General features: G+C 33.6%; 1 protein-coding gene across 1 annotated transcript in view; it reads left to right on the top strand.

Moving 5' to 3' along the window:
• GRK4 (G protein-coupled receptor kinase 4) overlaps positions 1-20,317 on the top strand; it is a 136,545-nt gene that overhangs the window by 32,899 nt on the left and 83,329 nt on the right. The window contains exon 2 of the mRNA XM_051966494.1: positions 2,017-2,112. Within this exon, the coding sequence (XP_051822454.1) occupies positions 2,017-2,112 (96 nt within the window). The remainder of the gene's footprint in view (positions 1-2,016; positions 2,113-20,317) is intronic.

The raw sequence follows: 20,317 nt of genomic DNA, 5'->3' as shown, positions 1-20,317 counted from the left end.
ATATATATATAGCTGAGACTTGGCTGAATGATGTTATTCCTTTTTAAATGACTAGTTATTTTATCACACACGATATGGAAGTATATAAGTATATGTATATATTCACTTTTAATATATCTTAAAGAATTTTAATTTCATCAATCTATATATTCTTTTTATTGATGCAGATTACTACCCCTCTTTAATTTGTAACTATCCCTGGAGATTTGTGTTGGTTAACAATTCCACCTCCCCATTGCTAACTTTGTCTTGAATTTCTCCTAAATTAGGGTTATAGTGGGACCCATTCTTAAAAAGCCTTTCAAATTTTGTAGAATCTGCTTTCCCATCTCCCTCTAATTGATAATGAAAGGAAAACAAAACCAAACATGTAGTATCAAACAAGACAGATCTCCTCATCCTTCACAGTCAAATTTAAACTTACATAACTATGTAAACATACATATATATTTATATATATATATACACATATATATATATATATGTGTATATATATATATATATATATATATCTTTCATTTTGTTCTCTTAATTCTTTTCCTTCTCTATTACTCTTCTGGAATCATGGTTAATCATTATGATAGTCATATAGTTACTGAGTCTTTCAAAATTGTCTTTACAATATTTTTGTCATGTAAATTGTGCTCTTCTTACTTTACTCTATTTTATAAAATGATAACAAACCAAGTAGGATAAATCAGTGGAATTGTTTGTTCAGCGATAGAAACCAAACACACAAGATTGATTGTAAAGGCTAAGTTTCAGAAATTAGAACTCTAATAGCATTCAATACCAGTAGAGCTAGTTGAGAATTTTTAAGATCAGAGTGCTAAAATCTAAATGAAATAAAGCAGTATCAGCTACAAAGAACTTGAATACACCCTGGCTTTATTTACATTTTCAAAAAAGTATGAATGCAAGCTTTGTAAGTGTTGTCTCAAAGTGCCTTCATTTGTATCAATCAATTAGATGGCTACTATTTATAGCATATATTGCTGCTTTAAAAAAAAATGACATATAGAAAAATAATTTTCCCCTTTTAATGTTTATCTCCCTTATACCATTGAATTCTGACCTGGAACACAGTGGACTCTAGCTATTTGCACGACTCACAAAATGAAGGGAAAAGAACAGGGTGGAGTTAGATTGGTGCTGCTGCAGCAGGAGCCAGGAAAATAGTAAAAGTTCTATAAAAGAGATCCAGTGTAATGTGTTGAATTAATTCTTTAGTTGGTAAGTTATAGTAATACTAAAGGTCTTTATTTGTAATTTCTGTATATATGTCACATAAAATCTTAGATCTGAAATTATGTTGAGTATAAAGAATTTTATAATTGGTCAAAAGTTCCTTTTTCTTTTATATGTTGAAAATCACAGATAAAAGTAAATGTCTATTGATTTCTTTTCCTTATTTTTCCTTAGAAACAATCTATATGTTCTGGCAGATTCTAGTCTGTTGGAAAGGCTTCCTATTAGAAGACTTTTTTTCAAGTAAAATATCCCATCTCCTTCCACCAATCCTCATATGGCAAGAACCCAGGATTCTTCAGGATTCTGGTGGCCTTCTTTGGGAGATTCCCTAACTTATTGCTGTCTTTGCTAAGATATGAATTTGAAATGAGGGGCCAGAAAGCATATGCTTTAATAAATTTGTTCTATTTGGCCCTTGGAGCAATAGGTAGAAATTTATAAGGTCAGTTTAGGTTTGATGACAGGAAGATTTTCCAGCATATAGTTATCAAAAAATGGAATGGACTGACTAGAGGCACTATGTTCCTTCTCATTAGAGGTTTTCAAATAGTGTCTGGATGACTGTTTAATTTGGTCTATTAATAGTGAGAATTCCTATTTTTTGTATGGATTAACATGTATGACCGACCACTGGTTTTAAAATTCTGTGATTTCTTTGATTCGGTTTAGCCTCTATCACCACACTTATAATAGCAACATATGTGAAGTATAAGATAGTTCTAGGCCTTTGTAGTCTCATTTATCTTTTTTTTTTCTTTCTATTAGGAGGAGGTGGCAAGCGACATGGTCGAAGTAAGAAATGGAAGGAGATGTTAAAACTACCCCATGTCAACCACTGTATTGAGCTTAGACATTCCATTGGTGAGCTAATAATGCATTTTATATGTTTATTTGTTATTTGGAGAGGTGCTAAGGCAACTGGGGTTGAGTGACTTATTCAAGGTCAAACAGCTAGTAAGTATCAAGTATCTGAGGCTGGATTTAAATTCAGGTCTTACTGACTGCAGGGCTCTATCCACTGCACCACCTAGCTATCCCGCATTTTGTATATTTGATCTCTTAATATATTGCCAGTTGTTTGAACAGACCTTATTAGATTTATTGAATAATTTTCAATGTATTTTTTATTTGGATATCAGATTCATATTTATAAGATATTTTCCTTATCTTCCCATATTTCTTTTCAGTGAGAAAACTGTAGATTTCTCAGACTATAGTTAGAAACTTTATGCTGTGATAATGTAGGAATGCTTACTATGATTATACAAATATAATATATCAGATTGCCTTCTTGAGGGAAAGGAAGAGGAGGAATAAAGGAAGGAGGGAAAAAATAGAAATCAAAATATTATAAAAGTAAATGTTGAAAACTATTTTTTTATTTTAAAAAGAAAGAATATGCTGGTTGACTTAGTAAAAAAAAAAAAAAAATCCCAAATTGAGTGGATGCCCATCAATTGGGAATGGCTGAATAATCTGTGGTATATGAATGTTACCAAATGATATTTATTCTATAAGAAATGATCAGCAGGCTGATTTCAGAAAGGCCTGGAGAGACTTACATGAACTGATGCTAAGTGAAGTGAGTAGAATAAAAAGAACATTATACACAGCAGCAGCAAGATTATATGATGATCAACTCTGGTGGACTTGGCTCTTTTTACCAGTGAAGTGATTCAGATCAATTTCAGTAGACTTGTGATTAAGAGAGCCATTTGCAGCCAGAAAAAGAATTATGGAAACTAAGTGTAGATCAAAGCATAGTATTTTCGCTTTATTTTGGTTGCTTTTTTTTTTCCTTTCTCATTTTTTTCCCTTTTTGATCTGATTTTCTTGTGCAGCATGATAAATGTGGAAATATATATATAGAAATTGCGCATGTTTAATATATATTGGATTACTTGCCATCTATGGGGAGGGATGAAGGGAAGAGAAGGAGAAAAATTTGGAATACAAAGTTTGGCAGGGGTGAATGTTGAAAACTATCTTTGCATATATTTTGACAAATAAAAAGCTATTATTAAAAATAAATAAATTCCTCATCTTAAAGAAGATCATTTACCTTTAAAAAAAAAAAAAAAAAGAAATCTCAAAATATTTCCAGTACTTTCCCATTTTTGTCCCTAAACGAATTTGTTGGCAATGTTCTCCAGTGTTTGAGGAGTTACATTTTGCTTGGCAAACATAAATGCTTTTTCAATCAACAATTTAAGATTATTTTATAAGGATGACTTTGTAAAATTGTTTACATTTCTTGTTTACAAATTTAAAGCCTTTTTCAAATTAAGTAGTGAATATTCACTGATTAAATGGAATATGAAAGCAAAATATAAATGTCTACACTTTCTAGTTGTTTTCTTTCTAGTGCTTTGTAGAAGCTTTGTAGCTTCTTAACCTAAAAAAAGATTAGTAGAGTATTAGAACATTATTATCTATTTTGAATGGCAATATTAATGATATAATCACCAAAATAAACTTTTAAAAAATGTTGACAGCTAAATGCCCTGGCTGTTTCCAGTGAGAAAACGACCCTACAGCTTGAGTCGCTTGTGTGCAGGATTGTAATTACAGCTCCCAATACATCCACACCTGCTGCTTCATCACTCACCTATTGCCACAAGGCTTTGAGAGAGGTAAAAATGGCAAAATGGTATAGTGATGTCTTTTGGTTCATACATAAATTGGATTTAAGTGAGGCAGAGTTGCACAAAGTGTCACTCTCTCTTTTAAAGCCACCACTGTCCAGTGGCAGGACAGAGTCAAGACGACTAGTGATGATTCGAGATGTTGTACATGACCTTGGTGACTTTGATGTACATCATTTTCATGATGGCATGCTTGCCTGGGTGCTAGACAGTGGGCAGTACTCTTGAGCTTTTCCAGTCATATATGTATGTGAGTCACCATTGGAGTAAAACAAGACTGTGTGTTTGCTCCCATGCTTTTAAGCATGGTGTTTTCAGCCATGTTGTCAAATGCCTTAAGTGAAGACAAACATGGAATCAATCAGTTACTGCACTAATGGTAAATTCTTCAACTTGAAATGGCTACAAACCAAAACTAGAGTGGAGGGAATGTTAGTGCGTAATTTTTTTATTTGCAGTGCACTCAATGCAGCCTGCAAAACCGAGATACAACAAAGTATGGATCGATTCTCTACAGCTTATGCTAATTTTGACCTAACAATTAACACCAAGAAAACACAGATTCTCCATTAGCCAGCACCAGTCGTCCGTATGTGGAACCATCAGTTACAGTAAGTGATGAAGTTTTGAATGCTGTAGATAAGTTCTCTTCACTTGTCAGCATACTTTCCAGGGATGTCCACATTGATAATGAAATTGACACACACATTGCCAGAGCTAGCTCAGTGTTTGGGACATTCCAAAGAAAAGTGTGGGAGAGGAAAAGTATTAGACCTGCTCCCAAACTGAAGGTCTGCAGAGCTGTTGTGCTAATCTCATTGTTATACGCCTGTGAAACCTGAACAACATACCGCTGCCATACCGGAATGGCTTCCATTTGATTTCACTTAGAAAGATTCCAATAACACCTAGCAGAATAAGGTACCAGGCACTGAGGCTCTTTCTCAACCAAACTGCCAAGCATTCCAACTCTACTGCAGAGAGCACAACTGGGACTGGCCACATTGTTCAAATACCACATGTACACTTGATGAAAAAAGTTATTTTATGAAGAACTCACACAGGACAAGCACTTACAAGTTAGTCAGAAAAAGCAATACAAGGACATTCTCGAGATTTCTCTTAACAGCTTTAGAGTTGATTGTATGACATGGGAAACATTGGCCCAGGACTGCCCAGCATGGTGTGCCCTCATCAAAGAAGGTACCTGTGGTCCATGAACAAGGCTCAATTGAATTAGACCAAAAGAAATGTGAGATGCCTAAAATTAGAGAACTATCCCAAATATTCATATGGACTATTTGTGTCCGATCTGTGGAAGAGCACTTCGAAGTAGTATTGGTCTGATCTGCCAGTCAGACATACTGCAACTCAACTCTAATATAGTAGTGTCATTTTGGTCCTCTTCAAAAATGAAGAACAACCAATCAGCCAATAGCATAGTAAGAAAAAGAATTAACTTTTTAAATTAAAATAGCAAGTGTTAGCACTGCAAGTGAATCAGGAAGGTCTGTATACCAAAAATAGTTTCATCAAAGTGAGAATGGAATGTGCCTCTATAAATAATGCACATTTAAAAAATTCAGATTGGGCACAAGACTCCTATTGATAAGTGTACTTAAGTATACTTTTAGTTGTGAAAATAGCTGGTTGACATTTTCTACCCTTTTTATTAAATCATACCAAGTGATATTTATAATACTTAACAGTTATCTAATAATACAAAAATGATCTAATTATTTTGTAGCAAAAACATTTACATTTTATAACTAACTTTAAAAAAGGTGCTAGGAATTTTTGAGGAGATTGGTGGAGTGTGTGCAAAAGGCTACATTTCAACTTTTTATTCAACTTTATCTGAATAAATAACATGTTCCATAAAACCATATTTAACAGCTGGTTGATTGTGACTAATGAAGATTAAAATTTTGTAACTTGGTCTCTACTTCTATTAGAGTTCACATGCTGGTTTTCAACAAATTGTTATCTATATCATATCTACTGTTAACTATTCTTGGAAGTTAATGAGATGTGAAATCATATTTGGCTCTAGTCTTCATCAGAAAAACTCAAAAGCTTTCTATTTCATTGAATGATCATTTTTTTTTCCCTTGAAGGATTATGTTCAGTTTTTCTGGGTAGATAATTCCCATCTCTTTTATCTTTCATAATATTATATTCTGTGCCCTCTAATCCTTTAAGTTGAAGTAATTCTGAGTGTAGTTTTCCGATATTTGAATTTTTTCTTTCTGACTGCTTGCAGTATTTTCTCCTTGAATTGGGAGTTCTGGAATTTAGCTATGATGTTCCTGAGAGCTTTCATTTTGGGATCTCTTTCCAGAGATGAATGGTGGATCTTTATGTCCATGTTACCTTTTGGTTCTAGGATATCAGGGCAGTTTTCCTTGATAATTTCCTGGAGGATGATTTCCAGGTCCTTTTTTTGATCATGAGTTCCAAAATTTCATAATTCTTAAATTATTTTTCCTGGATCTCTTTTCCAGGTCAATTGTTTTGCCAATGAAATATTTCACATTTTTTGACCAAACACAAAGCACCACCATCATTGATGGGTTAATGACAACTTGGAAAATGGTCTCAAATGCAGTCCTTCAGGCACTTACTTCATGGACCTGTGTTGTTTCTCATTCTTTGTTAGAATCCTTACAAGCTGTTAAGTCATTAGAATTGATACAGACAATAATTATCTAATTTAGCATGGTTCAGTATAATTGATCTAATCTTAGAAGGAGATGTTATGGGCCAGAACTTGAAACAAGGTACTAAGTGGAACTGATATAGAAACAATGCTTGTGTTCACACCGTTAGAGAACTCATATAAGCAAGAAGCTCTTAGGGCCAAAGAGCACTCTGGAATAGATACAAAGGCACTCTGGGACAGACACAGAGCACTCTGGGAGATTGAGAGCCACAAGCCCTCTCTTGAAGGCAAGACAGATTCATTCCAACTTTCACCTTAGTGCTGGCTGGAGACATTCGGAGTTGAGCTAGAGGAAAAAGACTAGCAACGAGAGCTCTCGGAACCAAGGAAAGGTACCTGGACCCAAGGAAGGAGAAAATAAACGTTTGGATTTTATCAGCTGGCTGCATTTGGAGTGATTATTACTTTGAATTGAAACTAAGGCTGCCTCCAGAAAACCTCCCCAAGAAATCTGCTCTCAGAGAGAACCATTATATTTTAAAGAAGAAAACACCACAATACTGGCTTCTGATTGTTCCCTTCATAATATGTTGAGGTCCATGGAAAAGGTTGGATGGAGGGATTCTGTGAGTGGCTTCATGGGAAGGGGGCTCGCTGCTTGCCCACTGCTGCATAGTGGCTCAGGACCACTGCCTCTCCTGGCAGTACTCCTTTCTGCCTAAGCAATACAGACACCTTACCTAATAATCTTCCAAGTTGTCTTGGGTTAGAAAATTGTTTCACCCCATCTTTTTGTTGGTTCTGCCATTTTAGAATTTTAATAGTCGTCTAGTGGTACATATGAAAGAATCCATCATCATGGCTCCCAGAACGCTATGAAAAACCTTATTACACAAGTATTTTTAACATATATGTTAATATAGCAAATGGTAACATAAAGCATTTCCACTTTATGATTTGTATACATTAGGAATTGAATAATTTTCCCAATTCTCTGTTTGTAGCAGCCCTTTTTGTAGTGACAAGAAAGTAAAAACTAAGTAGATATCCATCAATTGGGGAATGGGTTATAGTATATGATGGTAATGGAATATTATTGTTCTATAAGAAATCATGTGCAGTCTGATATTAGAAAAGCCCGGAAGGGGTTATATGAACTGATGCTGAGTAAAATAAGTAGAATCAAGGGAATATTGCACACAACAACAAGATTACATGGTGATAAACTGTGACAGACTTGACTGTTTTGAATAATGGCAGTTCCAATAGACTTGTGTGTGAGAACCATCCTCATCCAGAGAGGACTATGGGAACTAACTGTGGATCACAACATAGTTTTTTTCACATTTTTTTGGTGGTTGTTTGCTTGCTTGTTTTTTTCCCTCATCTTTTTCCCGTTTAATATGATTTTTCTTGTACAGCATGATAAATGAAAATTAGAATAGGTTTTAAATTGAAATATTTAATCTGTATTGGATTACATGCTGTCTAGGGGAGGGGAAAAGAGGAGAGGGAGAGAGAAAAATTTGGAATACAAGGTTTTGCAAGGTTTTAGCATATATTTTGAAAATAAAAAGCTATTATTATTTTTTAAAATTTTCCTGATTCTCTCTTTAGTTCCCTTTAACCTCTAAAACTAGAAGATTTCTATTATTCCCTTATGTTCCTAAATTGCTTTCTCTGGATTGTTCCTTTGCCATGCTTTAGTCTTTCTTGTGTTATATTTACATGTATCAACATCATATCTTTGCAGTAGTTTGTGTTGTTTTTTCATTTTTGTATCTCTGTTCCCTAGCATAACAAGTTGCACAGAGAAAGTGCTGAATTGATGTGTGTAATCTCCTGAATGGAATGAAATGGTTAATGTGTAGTCTTGATCATGAGCATCAGAATTATAGGGTGACTACTGTTGTATTTTCTTAAGTCATAGAATTACAAATTTATGTATTTGGAGCATAAAGTAATTTTAGTGTGCACTTCCAGTTCATTTGCTAATCATTTAGAAAAATTAAGTAATCAATATTGGCTCTTTGAGCATCTGTCCCCTTTGATTTAAATTCTCTAAACAGATGTCACAATGAATAAAATTGTACAGCTGTTCCTAGTTACAGGTGACTTATTTGCCCTCTTTTTATGAAAGGAAAATATCTATTCGAAATTGCTCACTTTTTTCTGTCTTTGGGATTTCCTTCCTAGTTTATATATGACTTAAGATTATTGCTTTTACGTAGATTATCTTTGTTTTAATTTGGGAAGCTATAAATGACAATTCACTTAGCTATTAGTAGCTTGAAACTAAGTTATTCCTATACCTTAACCTTTTTGACTATTAAGTTATAGTAGAAATATCTGTTAACAATGTTTCCCTATATTATACCATAGTTAGTTGGTTAAATATTGAACCTGATTTTTTTTTAATGTTTTTAATCCTTCAGGTAGCTCACTCTTAATAATAAATATATGGCTATATACCTTTAATATATATATATATATATTTCCTTAAAATTTTTATATGATTAATATCTTTGTAAATCAATGATATTTTAAATTTAATTATTTAAATAATATTCAAATAAATAAAAAATATTTTAAATTAACTATTTTAAATTGATAAGGATTTTGTTTTAAAAGAATCCAATGAAAAATTCTTTATATATAATGTCCCAGAAATCTTAGTGCAGATTAAGCTTATGGAATCTTATTATTTTTTATTAAAGTGTTTTAAGGCCTAAACTATACTTTTGAGATATTTATTAAAGAATATTAAGGCATAAACTGTAAACCTTTTATACATTTTCTATAAGTAATCACCAGTTATTTGAGTCACATGATCACAAAGTTCAGAGGCACACAGAATCATCTTGTCTAACTATTCCTAAACAAGAACACCGTCTACAACCCTTCTGACAATCCATTCGGCCTTTTCTGTAACTTCCCCAATAATAGTTAATTCCCTTCTTCTTCTGACAGTCTATTTTACTGCTAATTCTAATTGTAAGGAAAGTTTTCATTATAGGAATATGAAATTTGTTTTTATTACTTGGGCCTCGATCTTAGTCCTATCTGCCCTCTGGAGTCTAGTAGGCATTTATAATCCCTCTTCTAAATGCCTCAATTCCTACCTAGTCCTAATTACTGAATAGGAAGTTTCTGAGACCTGTTAAAGACCTTAGCTTAAAAAAGGCCAGCGTCTTCCCCTGCATCCAGGGTCATCTCTATTCGTCCTGATATTTATCTGGCCACTGGACCCAGATGGCTCTAAAGGGGAAACTGAGGTAGGTGACTGGACAGCCCTCATTTAAATCTAATTCACTTACAAGTCATAACATCATGTCCCTGATGTCATGGTCCTCTTCCAGAATGAAAGACAGACAACAACAATCAAAATGACAACTATTCAAATACAGTACTGTACTTTAAGGAGCAGTATGGTCTTTCTCTTCCCTAGACTAAATTTTATGAATTCTTTCCACCAGTCTCTATATGACATATTTCCATTTTATTTCCCCAATCTGGTCATCCTTCTTTGAACACACTAAAGACTGTCTATATATGCCTTTCCTAAAATTTGGTGTTTTAGAAGTAAACACATAGATATGATCTGACTATGGCAAATTTTGATGATTTATAATTTTCTGTTAGGAAGCTGATAGAAACTCTTATATTAATATAGCCTTGATTTATTATATTTATTGTAATGTTGTTATGTTGTTGACTCACAGTAAGCTTTTTCTATTTCATCTTTTTTTGGCATCTACAAACTTGTTTAAAACTTATTGAACTGCTTCATTTCCATGCCGAGTTTGGTATTCATTTAGATCTTTGCTGTAACAAGTTAGTAATCTGACTGTACATACTTGATTCAAGAATGACTCCCATAAGAGTAACCAGTTGTTCCCAGTTTCGTATACAATGAATGTGTGTGTATGTTTTGTAGTTTGTAACTTTCTTTAGTGATTTCTCTTACTGATGAGACATCTATTTCATTTCTAGTACTTTGCTACGTAAGTGAAATGGTGTTATAAATATTTTGTTATATATGGGGATAGGAGTGTTTCTTTTTTGTCATTGCCCTCCTTGGGGAATATGCTTATTGATGAAGCCTCCAGGTCAAAAGGTATGTTGTTTAATTACTTTGCATGATTTCAAATAGTTTTCCAGAATAGTTGGAATTTCATAGATCTACTAACAATTCATTATTGTGCTTGTGCTTGTCTTTCCCCAGCCTTTTTAGTATTGAAGAGTTTTCATAGTATTTAGTCTTTCATTGTCTTTCTAATTTGTTAAATGAAACCTTGGGGTCATTTTTATTTTCATTTTTCTTATTAATAAATTTGACATTCTCTCACATAATTTTAATGGTATGTTTTTTGAGGTTTTTTTTTTGTTTTGTTTTGTTTTTTTCTGAGAGCTGTTTGTTCATATCCCCTGAAAATCTACATACTGGCAAATGACTTGAATGGTCATGTATTTCTTTTAATTGACTATTTATCTTAGAAATTAGACTCTTACTAGTGATGTACAGTGGAAAGATTTTTTTTTTTCCTCAGTCACTTCTTTTCTTGTCCTAGTTGATTTAATTTTGTTCTTGTAAAAGCTTTTCAATTTCATTTAATTGAGTAGATTTTTATCTTTTGTAATTGCTTTTATCCCTTATTTTGGTTAAAAATTTACCCGATCATCTTTGTAAAAGCTTCCTGTTCTGCTTCTCTTTTAATTGCTTTATATTATGATCTGTAAGATAATGGGTGAGGAAGGAAGGGAATAAGCATTTTATATAATACCTACTATATTCCAGACACTTTACTAAGTGCTTTGCAAATAGAATCTCATTTGATCTGGACACATGTAAAGTTTGATTGTATAATGGTTTATGGTTTAAGATCTATGTTTGTCTCAGATATACATTCTGTTGGCAAGTTCTCTATAGCAGAGACTCTTAGCCTTTTTTATATCAGTGAAGATCTGTTGTTGTTGTTGTTGTTGTTATTATTATTATTAGAAGCCTATGACCTCTTCCCAGAACAGTGTTTTTTTTAACTACATAAAATAAAACTCATAGGATTACAAAGGAGATCAAATGTTTTTAAATGCAGTTTCAAAACAATAATAAAAAAAAAAAAAAGTTTGCAGACCTTGGGTTAAGAATCCTTTTTCTGTACGGTATTCATTTGATTGTAATTTTTGAAACTGAAATCTTAACAAAAGAATTCTTTATTCCCTTTCTAGTCCTTTTCACTCCTTTGAGTGATTATACATATCTTCCAGAAGATTCTTACCATTATTGAGAGGGAACTAGAAAGGTAGATAGTAGGTGGGTAGAGGCTGTAATGTACAATCAAAAAATTAGTTCATTATCCCCCATTTTACTGTTGAGAAAACTGAGGTAGATAGGTTAAATGACTTGCCTGAGTCACAGAATGTCTGAGACTAAATTTTAATTCGGATCTTCCAGATTCAAGGACCGGTTCTTTATCCATTATGTCACCTCTTGTGCCCAACCCTTTGTTAGGGGGAAGGTGGAGGAAAGAAATATTTGGAAAATTTCTGCACCATATAATTGAGTATCCAGGTAGAAGTTTATACAAACAAAAAGGAAGACACAAGAAGAACAGTTGACATTTGAACCTCACTCTCATCTCCATTATTAAAAAGAGGAATGAATGCACACACATAGTTGGTTATAGGAATACATTTAATTCAACAAGAACATAAGGAAAGGTGAGATCAAGAAAGAGGGTATAGTGTATTTTAAGGGACAGATTAGTGCTATGCAAAGCAAACTTAAGGATATACAAAAATATACCTTTTTTGGAGAATTGGAATCTGAGGAATGCCATCAATTGAAGAATGGTTTCTCAATCTTTGGTGTATGGAAGTGATCAATAAACAAACATTTGTTAAGCCAAAAAAAAAAAAAAAAAAAAAAGGAAGAAGTCATTCCAAAAGAGAACAAAGATATCATCAAAAGTTTATATAGCCAAAAGAGAAGATGAGTTTGTCACATGGGACCAGTGTCTTAATAGTTGGACAACTAAAATGCTTCACTAGCTCCCATCATCACATTAGAAAAACGTGAAGAAGGCCTTCAGCAATTTGTTTGGACTCATGGGAAACTTTTGAAAGGATAAGGATGAGATTCTCCCAAGTTAGGCAGGAACAGATGACTTTATACTTGGGAAAGAACTTCCCAATTGATGAAAATTACAGATCCATTTGAATATGAATATTCTCCTTGTCTAGAGTGATCCATTAAAAAATTTTTTTAAACTAGTAACCAAGTTTTTATGATTACTGCTTTTATATGCTTTTATTATGTGTGGGCTAAAATTACCCTTTATTCTTTCTTTTTTATTTTCTTTGATATTTTATAACTTTTGTTACTACAAATGAATTACTTTACCATTTTATTAAATCTGAAAAGTATCTCTTTAGTAGGTTGAATGGTAGTACAAAATCTGTAAATTTCAGCTTTATTAATCATTTTTGTTAAACACATCTTCCTGCTTTATGCCTTACTTGATATTAGTAAACAATCACTGAACAAATTTTCAGTGAACAAAGGATAAATGTGGTTACATTTATCAAGAAATATATCTTATGTGAACCTCATGTACATAAAAAACTTTATTTTGGGGGGAAGAGAGAATTTAAGGGTATGCATTTTTCTCTACAGATGCAAAGCTGTGTATGTATATGTATGTGAGTATTTAATATTTTAAAAAATCATATGTTCCTTGTTTCAGTGAATTGTTTATTTTCTACAATCTTGACTTTACTTCTCCAATAGGGTGGATTTAGAGAGAAAAAGAGGACCCCAGTGCAATCTCAGGAGATATTTCAAATGAGGGGAAGAAGAAAGACTATGAATCTAGAGATTCAGGAGCAGACAAGTAGAACTGAGAGATTTGTGTCATTAGAGCAAAAAGGAGAGAATATGTAAAATAAAGAAGGTACTCAGTAGTGTAAAGTGTTAGGAAAAGACCAAGGAAGAGGAAAGACTAAGTATGTTGTTGGATTTATTAATTAAAATATCATTTCTGAACTTGGAGGGTACAATTTTAATAGAATGATAAAGTTGGAAACCCATATTGCAAGACTTTAAGAAGCAGGCAGTGATGTGAAGTACAGGCATCAGAATATAGATTCTTTCTAGAAATTGAACAGTGAAGATGACAAGGTAAGATCAGTCGCTTAGAGGATAGATTTCAAAGATGGAGGAGTTATTTATTGAATTAGAGTTAATACTGAAAAGAGAGGAAAATAGAGACCAGAAAGAGTTGAGGAACTGGGAAAATCACAAAGAGTTGAGACATTTCTAGTCATGGGAGGTATTAAGTACATTTAAAGAGAGAGTCAGTAGGAGAAAATAAATAGCAAGAAATTTTAGAAAAGAAATTTTAGAATTTGGAATTCGAGATGTCAACATTTTCAGTTACTGCTATACGTAATTTAATAACTTTGACTTAAGTAAGCCCTTTTTGCTTTCATTTGGAAGGATATTCTTTATTTCTAAAGTCCCTTTCAATTCTAAATCCTATAGTCCTAAATGGATAAGGACACTTATGGGAAGTTTTGTCTTATTTTTTGAGAAAACATCACCCAGTTTAGTAATCTTGGGTTGACCTGAACAGAAGCTTTCTGACTTCCATTTCCAACTTGAACAATTTTGTCCCTCCTCTTACTAGAAGAATCACTATATTAATGCTATACAATATGAACTCAAGCAAGTTCATCAGCTTCAGCCTCCTAGTTAGGCACTGCATGCATGTGTCAGGCAACACACATTTTTGTCATTTGCAGCCTCCTACATCAAGCATCACTACTCGAGATTTATAATTTTTTTTCCTTTTACATAACTAATTTCATTTACATAAGAATAGCTTTTCAGACAGTTCATTAATTGAAGCCTAACTTTTAGTGAGATTTGATTTGAGAACATTCCGGGGGCAGATCTTGTCTTTCCTAGACTTCAGTCAAAAATCAGAAAAATGTTATCAGTCAGTCAAGTATTTATTCAACATTTAGATGTCACTTATGATACTAAGCACTGGGAGTACCAAGAAAGGAAAGCAACAGTTCTTGCTTAGAATGAATTCACATTCTAATAGAAGACATATGGAAACAACTCAGTATGTATTAGATGCATATAGGCTAGGTGGGAAGTCTTCTCAGAGGATAAGGCACTAGCATCTTGAAAGGGACTAAGATAGGCTTCCACTCCAGTGTCTGCCAAGAAAGTCCCAAATTAGACCATGAAGAGTCAGACATGACATGACTGAAAGGATTAAGCAACAAAACAACAAAAATTCTAAGAGGCAAAGATGAGGAAGAAGAGCACTAAAGTTCTAGGCCTAAGGGATTACCATTTCTAAAACTGGGAGAGAAGATAGTGTTAGAAATCTCAAGCAGAGGGGCAGCTAGGTGCCACAGTGGATAGAGCACTGGCCCTGAAATCATGAGGACCTGAAGTCAAATCTGACCTCAGACACTTAACACTTCCTAGCTGTGTGACCCTAGGCAAGTCACTTAACTCCAATTGCCTCAGCAAAAAAAAGAAAGAAAGAAAGAAATCTCAAGCAGAAATATACAAAGTGGATTGTAGTTAGAGCATGGAATGAAACAAAACAAAACAAAAAAACTGCAAACATAGGAAGGTCTCAAGTTCTGAGGATCTTAGAGTGTATTAATAAAGGTCTTTTTACATTTGATCTTGAGTTTTCACTGCAGTTTATTGAGAAGGAGGTGACATGGTCAGACATCTACTTGAGGAAAATCACTTGGGTAGCTTATAGGGAGAAAATTGAGGTAAGGAGACCAATTAGGCTAAGTTGAGATAAAGACCTGCACTTGGGTGATAGCCATGTACTATAGCAGCAGCTATATTTGTTGTTTTTCATATAAAACTTTTTCACCTTCCTTACTACACAGGAGATTTATTGTACGTTGATTTGAATTAAAGAAAATAAGGTCACAACTTAAATGACCACTTTTTTCTATGTATGGCTCTAAATGTAGTTCATAGAAGTCTTCTATCCACAACTTATTAACAAATTTACTTTAAATGATTTATTCAGTGATTGAAAAACTGCTAGTGAATATCATTTAAACAGCAAGTGTACAGAAATAGTGATGTCAGAAAATGACTTTGTTTTCCTCCTAATTTCTTCTAAGTAATTTTCATATTACTTGAACTTTGATTTTCCATTTGATGATGTAGTAGACTTTTTTTTTTCACTGTGGAAGAGAGCAAAGTCCACATTCTTATAATGAGCAAATTAATTACTAATCACTTGCAGTAAGGTATGTCTTTGGATTAACATTTTATAAGTATAATTTAAAAGACATGTATTTTTGTGTATTTGCAATAAAGATTAAAATTGGAAGCTTTCCGTATTAGATTGACTTACCTGCTTGCTAAAATTAACTTTATACATACATTTTAAGTATTTTAAAAGTTCTTGATCTAAAACAAAAATGAGCATTCAAATATTTTCAAACAGATTATTTTGGGGGATAAGCTATTGAAAAATACCATCTATATTTATATAGATTCCATAGGATATGTAAATATACAATTACTAAGTAGATGTAGTAGTATAATATTGTCTTCTTTCACATAGGTAAACAATAGAAAGTTTAAATCATGTGTAGAGAGATTGAGTTGGAAGACAAAAGAAACTGTTCTGTTTTCCTATTCTTCGCTTAGTGATTTGTTATTTAGATTATTCAGGTGTGAGGGAATGGAAATATATGCATTTTCTGTGATACATATAATGTTTATGTTAAGGAGACATAGTGGATAAGAATTTTGGTCTTGAATTCAGGAAGACCTCTTCAAATTTGACCTCTGATATGAACGTTATGGAATATTATTGTTCTGTAAGAAATGACCAGCAGGATGAATACAGAGAGGATTGGCGAGACTTACATGAACTGATGCTGAGTGAAATGAGCAGAATCAGGAGATCATTATATACCTCAACAACTATACTGTTTGAGAATGTATTCTGATGAAAGTGGATCTCTTCAATAAAGAGAGCTAATTCAGTTTCAATTGATCAAGGATGGACAGAAGCAGCTACACCCAAAGAAAGAACACTGGGAAATGAATACATACTGCTTGTATTTTTGTTTTTCTTCCCGGGTTATTTATACCTTCTGGAATCCAATTCTCCCTGTGCAACAAGAAAACTGTTCGGCATAGAATAGTTTATCTCTCAGACTTGTGGAGGAGAAAGAAATTTGTGACCAAAGATGAACTAGAGACCATTACTGATCACAGAATAGAAAATTTCGATTACATCAAATTAAAAAGCTTTTGTACAAATAAAACTAATGCAAACAAGATTAGAAGGGAAGCAACAAACTGGGAAAACATTTTCACAGTTAAAGGTTCTGATAAAGGCCTCATTTCCAAAATATATAGAGAACTGACTCAAATTTATAAGAAATCAAGCCATTCTCCAATTGATAAATGGTCAAAGGATATGAACAGACAATTTTCAGAGGATGAGATTGAAACTATTACCACTCATATGAAAGAGTGTTCCAAATCATTATTGATCAGAGAAATGCAAATTAAGACAACTCTGAGATACCACTACACACCTGTCAGATTGGCTAAGATGACAGGAAAAAATAATGATGAATGTTGGAGGGGATGCGGGAAAACTGGGACACTAATGCATTGTTGGTGGAGTTGTGAACGAATCCAACCATTCTGGAGAGCAATCTGGAATTATGCCCAAAAAATTATCAAATTGTGCATACCCTTTGATCCAGCAGTGTTTCTATTGGGCTTATATCCCAAAGAAATACTAAAGAAGGGAAAGGGACCTGTATGTGCCAAAATGTTTGTAGCAGCCCTGTTTGTAGTGGCTAGAAACTGGAAAATGAATGGATGCCCATCAATTGGAGAATGGCTGGGTAAATTGTGGTATATGAATGTTATGGAATATTATTGTTCTGTAAGAAATGACCAGCAGGATGAATACAGAGAGGACTGGCGAGACTTACATGAACTGATGCTAAGTGAAATGAGCAGAACCAGGCGATCATTATACACTTCGACAACGATATTGTATGAGGACATATTTTGATGGAAGTGGATTTCTTTGACAAAGAGACCTGAGTTTCAATTGATAAATGACGGACAAAAGCAGCTACACCCAAAGAAAGAACACTGGGAAACGAATGTAAACTATCTGCATTTTTGTTTTTCTTCCCGGATTATTTATACCTTCTGAATCCAATTCTCCCTACGCAACAAGAGAACTGTTCGGTTCTGCAAACATATATTGTATCTAGGATATACTGCAACATATCCAACATATAAAGGACTGCTTGCCATCTAGGGGAGGGGGTGGAGGGAGGGAGGGGGAAAAAAATCGGAACAGAAACGAGTGTCAATATAATGTAATTATTAAATAAAAAATTAAAAAAAAAAAAAAAGAAAACTGTTCGGTTCTGCACACATATATTGTATCTAGGATATACTGTAACCTATTTAACATGTAAAGGACTGCTTGCCATCTGGGGGAGGGGGTGGAGGGAAAGAGGGGAAAAATCGGAACAGAAGTGAGTACAAGGGATAATGCTGTAAAAAATTACCCTGGCATGGGTTTTGTCAATAAAAAGTTATTTAAAAATAAACAAACAAACAAACAAATAAATAAGTAAAAGCTTGGGGGAAAAAACAACAACAACAACAAAAAATTTGACCTGTGATATCAACTTCTTGATTTAACTTCTTTGAAATGAAATAATGTATTATTGATTAGAGAAATGCAAATTATATCAACTCTTGAGGTACAACCTCAACATCTCTCAAATTGGCTAAGATGGCAGGAAAAGATAATGATGAATGTTGGGAAAACTACAACACAAATGCATTTTTTAGAATTGTGAACTGATCTAGCCATTTGGAGAGCAAATGAAGATCATATTTCCAAAGTACTATACATATATATATCCAGTAGTGTCACTGCAGGGTCTATATCCCAAAGAGATATTAAAAGAGAGGAAAGAACTCTCTTGGGCAAAAAATTTCTCTACCAGCTCTTTTTTGTGGTGATGAGGAATTGAATGTATGTCCATCATTTCGGGGAGGGTTAAATAAATTATGGTATATGAATGTAATGGAGTATATTGTTTCATAAGAAATGATGAGCAGGCTAATTTCAGGAAAGTCTAGAAAAATTTACTTGAACTGATGCTGAGTGAAATGAGCTGAACTGGGAGAACATTGTACCCAGTAACAGCAAGATTATATTATAATCCGGGGGGTGGAGCCAAGATGGCAGAGAGGACACACACGTCATTCTGAACTTCTCCCTGGATCCTCAACTAATTACCAAAATCAGCCTCTGAATTACTTCTGGACTGGCAGAATTCGTGAATATTGGAAATGCAGCAAATTAACAGCAGAAGACATTTTCGAAGATCGCCAGAAAAGGTCTGTTTTGGTAGTGCATGGAGGGAGACCAGACATGGGATGCCAGTGCATGCTCTGCAGACCTGGGTTGGGGCACAGGCTCCGACCAGCAGAGAATCTGTGAGGAGGACTGTGGTAGAGATGGACAGAAGCATGGACACCCAAAGAAAGAACACTGGGAAATGAATGTAAACTGTTTGCATTTTTGTTTTTCTTCCCAGGTTATTTTTACCTTCTGAATCGAATTCTTTCTGTGCAACAAGAGAACTGTTCGGTTCTGCACACATATATTGCATCTAGGATATACTATAACATATTTAACATATATAAGACTGCTTGCCATGTAGGGGAGAGGGTGGAGGGAGGGAAGGGAAAAGTCGAAACAGAAGTGAGTGCAAGGGATAATGTTGTAAAAAATTACCCAGGCATATGTTCTGTCAATAAAAAGTTATAATTACTGAAAAATAAATAAATAAGCAAATAAATAAGAGTAAAAAGGCAAAGCAAACTCTAACTATAGATAGGTTCTATGGTGAAAGAGAAGAACAGATTTCAAACCCTGAGGAGACTAAAAACAGATTATCTCCAGATGAAGCCCCAAAGGATGATATAATCTGGTCTCCATCAGACAAGGCTTTCCTAGAAGAAATTTAAAAGGATCTCAAAAAGAGCTAGAAGAAAAATGGAGAAAGGAAAGGAAAACTCAACAAGAGGGTTTCGAAAAGGCATATAACTCATCAAAAGATAGATAAATTGGGGGAAAAAACAACTCCTTGAAAACAGAATTTGTGAAATGGAAAAGGTAAAAATCTCCCAGGAAAACAGAATTTGTGAATTGGAAAAGGTAAATAACTCTCAGGAAAACAGAATTTGTGAAGTGAAAAAAGAAAATAACTCCTTACAAAACAGAATTCGTGAAATGGAAAAAAATTCCATAGAACAAAACAATTCATTTAAAAACTCAATTGGATAAATACAAAAAGAAGTTTTAAAAAAGTATATGAAAATAATTCACTCAAAATCAGAATTAAACAAATGGAAATGAATGACTCGAGATATCAAGAATCAATCAAGCAAAACCAAAAAAAAAAAAAATGTAAAATAGCTACTTGGGAAAATAACTGATCTGGAAAATAGATTTAGGAGAGACAATCTAAGGATTATTGGACTCCCTGAAAACCATGATTGAAAATAAAAGAGCCTAGACACTATTTTTCAGGAAATCATTAAAAGAATTGCCCTGATGTCATAGAATCACAAGGTAAAATAGCCATTGAAAAAATTCACTCAATGCCTCCTAAAAGAGACTCCAAAATTAAAACT

The sequence above is a fragment of the Antechinus flavipes genome, chromosome 6 (assembly GCF_016432865.1).
Source record: "Antechinus flavipes isolate AdamAnt ecotype Samford, QLD, Australia chromosome 6, AdamAnt_v2, whole genome shotgun sequence".
NCBI lineage: Eukaryota > Metazoa > Chordata > Mammalia > Dasyuromorphia > Dasyuridae > Antechinus > Antechinus flavipes.
This window is presented reverse-complemented; position numbering and strand designations above follow the sequence as displayed.